General features: G+C 62.7%; 1 protein-coding gene across 2 annotated transcripts; it reads left to right on the top strand.

Annotated features, from left to right (window-relative positions):
• The first annotated feature begins 843 nt into the window (after positions 1 to 843).
• On the top strand, positions 844 to 6,610 carry CD40 (CD40 molecule). 2 transcript variants are annotated; one of them, XM_066330665.1, is made up of 9 exons: positions 844 to 925; positions 2,174 to 2,255; positions 2,808 to 2,933; positions 3,023 to 3,166; positions 3,387 to 3,486; positions 4,384 to 4,445; positions 4,700 to 4,798; positions 5,232 to 5,257; positions 5,637 to 6,610. In XM_066330665.1, the coding sequence occupies exons 1-9, from the start codon at positions 878 to 880 to the stop codon at positions 5,712 to 5,714; spliced, it is 765 nt and encodes a 254-aa protein (XP_066186762.1). In that variant the 5' UTR covers positions 844 to 877; the 3' UTR covers positions 5,715 to 6,610. The 2 variants fall into 2 exon arrangements, with proteins under 2 accessions (XP_066186762.1, XP_066186761.1); XM_066330664.1 differs by having other exon boundaries at positions 5,559 to 6,610.
• The last annotated feature ends 468 nt before the right edge of the window (positions 6,611 to 7,078 follow it).

Raw genomic sequence — 7,078 nt, 5'->3', positions numbered from 1 at the left:
CTGTCCTTCTTCCCGGGAGCAGCTGTGACGTGGCCACGGCCGGTTGTGACCATCAGCCTCCGGCCGGGGCCGAGGCCGTGACCGGGGCCGTGACCGGGGCCGTGACCGGGGAGGCGGCCCCTGCGGTGTGTCCTCTCCGGCGTCGCGGCAGTGTGGGCAGCGTGGCAGCGGGGGACAGGACGGCAGTGCCAGAAGTGACCGGGGCACCGAGGGGCGCTGAGGAGCCGCCGTTCGCTGCTCAGCCATCGCAATGCCAAGGGGAGTCCAGGCAATGTCTCCGGAGCTGGCAGGGATCCTAGAAATTCCCTGAGCGTTGCTGGGAACCCCTCTGAGACGGAGGTAGAGACACGTCAGAGCACTGTTGCCCCTTCCCCTTTCAGGACTGACGTGTTTGCGGGACGCTCCGCAGAGGTCCGGGCTCCTGGCGGCTCTGGGGGCTCTCCAGGGCTGCAGCCAGAGGAGCACTGCCTGACCACAGCCGTGGGGGCCCTCCAGGGCGACACCTCAGGAGCTCTTAAAGGCTAAATAAAAAAACCCCCAAAAACCCAAAAAAATAACCAAACTTCTCTGAGCTGCTGTGTGAAAGAAGAAGTGAAACCTGGAGTTCCTGCCGGGGGGGCTGCACAGGCGCTCCCCTCCCCATCCCGCGGCCCGGGGCCGACCCCTGCCCCGGCTCCTGCCTGTGGCCGTGGCTCCGGGCCGGGGGTTCCCGGCCGTGGCAGAGCCTGCCCGCAGGCCGGGCGGGCAGCGCGGGGCTCCGGGAGCTGTCCCCAGCCGGGGCCGGCGGGGAAGCCCCGGCGGCCGAACGCCCCTTCCTGGGCGGGAACGGACCGAGGCGTTCTTAGGAGGGCGGCGGCGGCGGCCGGGGCGCAGCGCCATGAACCGGCTGGGGCTTTTGGGACTGCTCTGCGCGGCGCTGCTGGGCGTGAGTGGGGCCGGGATCGGGGCACGGACCGGGAGCGGGACGGGGCAGAAACGGAGGGGATCCCTCCATCCCTGTGTCTGTGTCCCGCCGGGCTTGCCGGGACGGGGCACGGTCCGGCCGCTCCGGCCCGTCCCCTCCGGGGAGCCCCGGGGCTGTGCGCGGGCGGCGTGAGCGGGACCCGGCGGTAGTGCCGCGTCGGGTCCGTCGGGTCCGGTCTCCCGGGACCCAGCCAGGGCGGAGGAGCTGTCTGGACTGCGCGGTCTCCTCTCCTGGGTCTTTCACCCACACGCTTTCGCTTTCCTCCGGTGGCGCGGGCCCGGCAGCCCAGCCCCGCCCTGCGCTGCCCCGGGGGTCCCCACGGGAGGGACGGGTAGCGGCGACCCCCGGGACCCTCGGCCGGGACCCCCCTCGGGCGGGGCTCTGGAACCGGCTGCCGGCGCGTCTTTCAGTTCTCGGCTCCATGTGGGCGGGTGTGACTGCTGTGGCGGCTCCGCGGCCTCATCGCTGTCTGTCCCCGAGCCGGGGCTGCTCGAGGTGCCCCCGGGGGTGGGCTGCGCCCGGCGGTGCTGCCTGCTCGTCCACGGCACCCTCGGCCCTGCCCTCTCTCCCTCGCTCTCTGCCGGAGCCCCCGTCCCGCTCCCCGGGATGGCCGGGCGGATCTGCTGGGAGCTGCCGGACTGCTGGGGATGGGCAGCGAGGGGCTGGCTCTGTGAGAGGAACGGTGCTCCGGGTGCCCTCTTGCAGCCTGTCTTGCCCAAGAGCTCATTCCCTACCTCATTTTTACCCTTCCCTGTGCAGGCAATCCCCTGCTAGGAGGAGCAAGGGCAGGCTCTGGCAAAGTTTGCATGGGTGATGTGCTTGACTGGGGATTTCCTGTCCCTCAGGGACGGTGTGTCAGCCTTGGGAAGGGGCTGGCAGTGCTCTGGGTGTGAAAGCTTGCTGATCGCTGCTCCCTTTATGGGGGACTGCGGTACTGTTGGCAGGGGCACAGGGTGATGTGCAGTCCTTATAGTAGGAAATCAGGCGAAGTGTGGAGCAACTCTACCGGAATCACTGTTACCCCACTTCAAAGACAGCACTGATGCCATCAGGCAGCGTGGGTGGCTGCTGTGGTCTGTGGTTAGTGGATGTGTGGGAAGAGCAGTGTGAGGAAGCCCTCACGTCAGGGTGCAGGTTCGCTCGTGTGTCTGTGGAAGCATGGTGATGTGGGAGCGTTGGCTATGAATTCACAGGTCTTGTTTCTTCCAGTGCTGGGAACCTGGTGATGCCTTAACATGCTTTGATAAGCAGTATGTATACAAGGGCAGATGCTGCAACCGGTGTCCTCCAGGTATGGAAACCCTTTCCTAAGGACCTCACAACTGCATTGTGCCAGGACCTACTGCCTGGCCACAGTGGGGCAAGCCCCTCCACCTCATTGCCAGTAATGCTGACAGCTTCATTTCCCTGTGTTATCTCAGTGATAGAGCAACCAGGGCCTTGTGGGTGCTCTAGGAGACCCCTTGGACCTCACCAAAGGTGCCGCAGCTCTCTTGGGACTGTTTGTGCTCTTGCAGCTACAGGACCCCATGGCAAAGGCAGCTTTGTGGGGAGAGTGCTGCTGCTGGCACTAGCAAATTGTGATGGTGTTTGCTAGCTGCTGCTGTCACAGTCAGGTCATCTCCCAGTCCCTGGAGTGGCCTCACAGTTCTCCTGCCCCACCTGGCCCCTGCAGTATTTGTAGTCATCAGGCAAGCTGGCTCCTTCATCCCTGGGTTCCATGCAGAATGCTGCAGCAGCCCTGGCATCCACAGCTGCCAGCATTCCCCTGTCCTGCAGGTAGAGATGCTGTCTGGAGAGAGGGAAGTCCCCCTTGTCTCTTTCTCACCAGCCTCTATTACAGGGGAAAAGCTGGTCTCTGAGTGCAATAAAACACAAGACTCTGCATGTTCCCCCTGTGAGAGTGGACACTATCAGCCAAGCTGGACCAAGGAGAAGCACTGTGCTCCTCATGATATCTGTGAAGACAGTAAGTGCTCCCTGTGACCACTGACCCCAACCTGTGGGGACTGACTCTCCTGCTCGGTGTCTCACCTTGTCCATGTCCTCTCTGCCCAGATGCTGGCCTCATTGTGAAGATCCAAGGAAGTACAACACACAACACAGTGTGCCAGTGCCAGGCTGGCATGCACTGCTCTGACACCAGCTGCCAGACCTGCGTGGAGAACCAGCCTTGCCAGCTTGGCTCTGGCTTTGTAGCAGGTAAATCTGACAAGCTGTTCCCACTCAATGACCGATGCCATCAGCACTGACCTCAGGGAATGGGGGCTTCCCCAGCACGGTGCCCCCTGGCAGGGCCTTGGGAGAGCTGTGCCACTGCCACAGGGCATGTTGCACACCTGGCCTCTGCAGCCCCTGGCCCCCTCAGGCCTTCACTCCCCTTAGCCCCTGCTGACCTTTTGCCATCTCTGCTCCTCCTCAGCCAAGGCCATGGACCGGATGTCATCCCCCTGTGAACCCTGTGCAGAAGGCACCTTCTCCAATGTCTCCTCTAAAACCGAGCCATGCCACCCCTGGACAAGGTATTGTCTGAGTACAGACCATGTCCTTCCCCTAGCCCCAGTGAGCACATCCTCTGCTGCCAGTTTTCTTGGTGGCCTGGAGGACTGGGAAGCCAGGCTGGTCTCTGAGGGACACAGCATCTGGCTGGTGTAGGGCCAGAGTGAGAGGAACAGAGTTAGGAGCACAGTGCAGTCCAGGACAGCACTGACTGAGGTCAAGGCAGACATTCAGGCACTTGTGTCTGTCCCTCAGTATGTGCACAGACTGCTTGTCCCTTCAGGGGTGTCCATGCTGTCATCAATGCTGGAAGATAGAGATCAGGATCTATGGGAATGCCCCATGCCCTGTTCAGGTTCTCCCTCCCAGTGCCCTCTGTGGCTGTAGTCATCGCAAGCCCTCTCCATGGAGAGTTTGGCTTTGAGCTGGCAGGTCATCCCTGTCTTTAGAAAGATGCTTGAGGGTTAATTGTAGTTCCTGGTAGAAACATGAGCCTTATTTCCAAGCTGAATTAGTCTTGCTTCAGCTGCCAGCCATTGGATTTCACTTTGCTTTTATCTGTGCCCAGAAATTACTTCCCCACAGAGCACTTGTAGCCTATCTGAGCTTTTCTGTCATAGCTACAGTGCACAAGCCCTGGGGGCTTCCCTGACCAGGCAGGTCTGCTCCTTCCTCTGCCTTGTCCCTAAACTTGTTCCCATCCTCAGCAGTTTCAGCAACTCCAGGCCAAGCCCCTGGGTTGGTACCCTGCTGTCCCCATCACGCTGTGTCACTGGGGATCCCCCTGCTCACCCTGCTGGAGCTTGGCAGGCTCAAAGCAGGATGTGTTTTGGGGCAGCTCAGGTGCCTGCCCAGCCCCAACTATTATTCTCTGAGCTTGAGTTACTGCTATGGTTACATGGTCTTGTTCTTCCCTGCAGTTGTGAAGAAAAGGGGCTGGTCGTGAAGGTGAAAGGGACAAACTCCTCAGATGTGATCTGTGGTAAGTGCCTGGTGCCCAGGGCTGATCCAGTGCAAAGCAGAGAGCCCCCCAGGGCTCCAGATCCTGCAGCACTCAGAAGAGCTGGCCTCATGAATGGTGTTTTTGGGAGAGGAGGGTCTGAGTGCATGGCCAGTGTGATGCCTTCCTGCCTCTGTCTCCATGGGGGATCCCTGTGGGGCTGGGGCTGGAGTGGAGCACTCTGTGTCGTGCTGGGTGTCCTGTGGGTGCCTCACTGACCCTGTGTCCTCCCGCAGAGTCAAGCAGGCGCTCCTCACTGTCAGTGCTGATCCCCATCACAGCTGCAGTTGTCACATGCCTCGTAGGTGTCTGCATCTACTGCCTGGTGCACACAGGTGAGGGGCTAAAGCATGTGAACTGCTGCCTTGGCTGAGAGAGGGAGAACCTTGGCCAGAGGGGCCATAAAGGGCTGAGGGGCTGAGCCAGGGGGGACAGCAGCAGCTCTGGTGAGAGTGAGGAAGCTCCTCTGGGAATATCACCAGGACAGGGTTTGCTGAATTCTGCTCTGTCTTTGGGAGCAGGTGTGTTGGCACTGCTGCAGCCTGAGCTGGCCCAGCTCTTGGGGGACAGCACTAGTGCCCCATGAGTCTATTCTGGCTCCTGCTGTGACTCCCAGCCTGCCCAGCCTGGCAGTGGCAGCAGGCATAACCTGAGCTGCAGGACCTGTGATGCAGCAGCACCAGCCCTGGCTCTGACCCCGGGAAGCTCCCTGCAGGGCAGGAATACTTCCCCCTAATCATTGCCTTCTCTGTCCCTCTTCCCATCCAGATTCCAGGCGACGGGTGTCGAAGGAGGTGAGTCTATCTAGAGCCCCCTCCAGGAGTGGGTTGGGATCCCTCCTGGACACAGCTGGGGATGTGCCAGCAGCAGAGCAGGGCTGTGGCTTTGCAATGCAGAAGGGATGGGGGCTGAGCTAGGCTGCCTGGCTGGGGCAGGACAAGGGCTGGGGTGACCCGAGGGTGCTGCTGGCAGGTGCTAAGCATTTGGGAGGGATTCATACACTGGCCTGCCCAGGCGTGTAGCAGGAGCCTGTGGAAAGATGGGTGCAGAGCGAGGGAATGTAGCTGTCTGCCCCTGATCCCTGCCCCTGTGCAGATAGAGGCTGGGGAGCCCGGAGAGAACCAACATACCCAGCAGCCCACGGAGCAGGATGAGAATGTCTTGCCTGTGCAGGAGACCCTACTCGGGGGCCAGCCTGTGGCCCAGGAGGATGGCAAGGAGAGTCGCATCTCAGAGCAGGAGATGCTTTGAAGGCACTGCCTCTAACAGGAGCACAGACTGGGGACAGCACCATCTCCTCTGTCCCCTCTCCAGCTGGGGTGGAAATCTGGCATCTGGCCTGGCTGCAAATTATGTGATGCTGCAGTGGACCATGGCATGACCACCCCACTGGAATGCCACCACAACTCCTGGTCTGGTCACCTGCACAGGGCTACCCTGGTGGAGCAAGGGTTGGGTGCCCGCATGAGGACATGGAACAGAGCCTCATCCTGCTTCCTACCCAAGCGATGCAATGAAGCCCAGCGTGGCTGCTCACCTGCTGAGCCCTTGCAGAGCACCTTGCAGTCCCTGGCCACAGCAGAGTGCCACTACTGACAGAAGACCCCACCACGGAGCCCGGTCTCCTTCAGTGCTGGAGAAGCCAGGGCTGGGAAAGGGGGCTGCTAGTGTCAGATCACCACGGCAGAACTCAGTGTCCTGTCTGGGGCTCTGTGGAAGTGCTGCCCGTGCTGGAGCAGGGTCCGGTGGATGCTGGCATCTGGACAGGGCACCCAGCCCCGGCCCCTCCGTGCCGCCCGGCGCTGCCGGGCTCCGTGCGACGAACGAAGGCAGGACCGGCGGCCCCACGGCTCTGCGCTGGGACAGGGCCGGGGATGGCGGCGGGGCCGGAGCGCAGACACCGGCGTGCGGCGGCCGGGAGATGGTGCTGCGGGACCGGCGAGGGCTGCGCGGGGCGGCACCGGCACCGCCCGCCCCCGCCCCGGCCCGCGTAGGCTCCGGGTGGGCACGGGGGGCTCTGCCCAGCGCGGGGCCCCTCCCGCGGCTCCCCCGCACACCCACCCGTCCGTGCGGGAGCGGCCGCGCTCCGTCACCCTCCACCCACTGCTGGCGAAACCGTGTGATTGATTAAACGTGATTATATGCCCCGTGTGCGTGAGCAGCCCCGAGCTCCCGGCGCGCCCAGGACCGGCGGTCCCAGCTCTGATGTTCCGAGAAGGATGCTTTGGGAGTGGGCGGATGCTCCCACCAGAGGAGTGAGGGAAGAGCTGCCACCAGCTGCGCTGACCCTCATCCTCCCCCAAGCCCTCCCGAGCACACCGTGGCTGGGCCCACTCCCCTGCATGTGCTTCCCCTGTGGCTGTCCTCACTGACGCCCCCAGCAGGAGCTGCCCCCAGCACGGCCATGCCCAGCCCGTGCCCCACGCCAGAGGAGACAGAGGATGGGGCAGGGCTCCCTGCAGCAGGCAGCTCCGTGCCCCTCGCCTCGCCGCTATGGCAGTAAAATGCTCGAGTAGGGTCCATCACACTGCAGGGTGCAGCGGTACACCGCAGCAGAGCTACCACGGCCTCCAAAGCAGTGCTGTGGGTCTGCAGTGGCTCTGAGCCCACTGCAG

This window comes from Sylvia atricapilla, chromosome 16 (genome assembly GCF_009819655.1).
Source record: "Sylvia atricapilla isolate bSylAtr1 chromosome 16, bSylAtr1.pri, whole genome shotgun sequence".
In the NCBI taxonomy this organism is placed as follows: domain Eukaryota; kingdom Metazoa; phylum Chordata; class Aves; order Passeriformes; family Sylviidae; genus Sylvia; species Sylvia atricapilla.
The sequence above is the reverse complement of the archived record's forward strand: the minus strand, read 5'-3'. Positions and strand labels throughout refer to the sequence as shown.

What these genes read in the sequence shown, in the direction of transcription:
- CD40 (XM_066330664.1), top strand. Translation starts at nt 878, where the DNA reads ATGAACCGGCTGGGGCTTTTGGGACTGCTCTGCGCGGCGCTGCTGGGC. An exon ending in TCTGCGCGGCGCTGCTGGGC is followed by an intron (nt 926 to 2,173) that starts GTGAGTGGGGCC and finishes TGTTTCTTCCAG; the next exon opens with TGCTGGGAACCTGGTGATGC. An exon ending in TCATGATATCTGTGAAGACA is followed by an intron (nt 2,934 to 3,022) that starts GTAAGTGCTCCC and finishes CTCTCTGCCCAG; the next exon opens with ATGCTGGCCTCATTGTGAAG.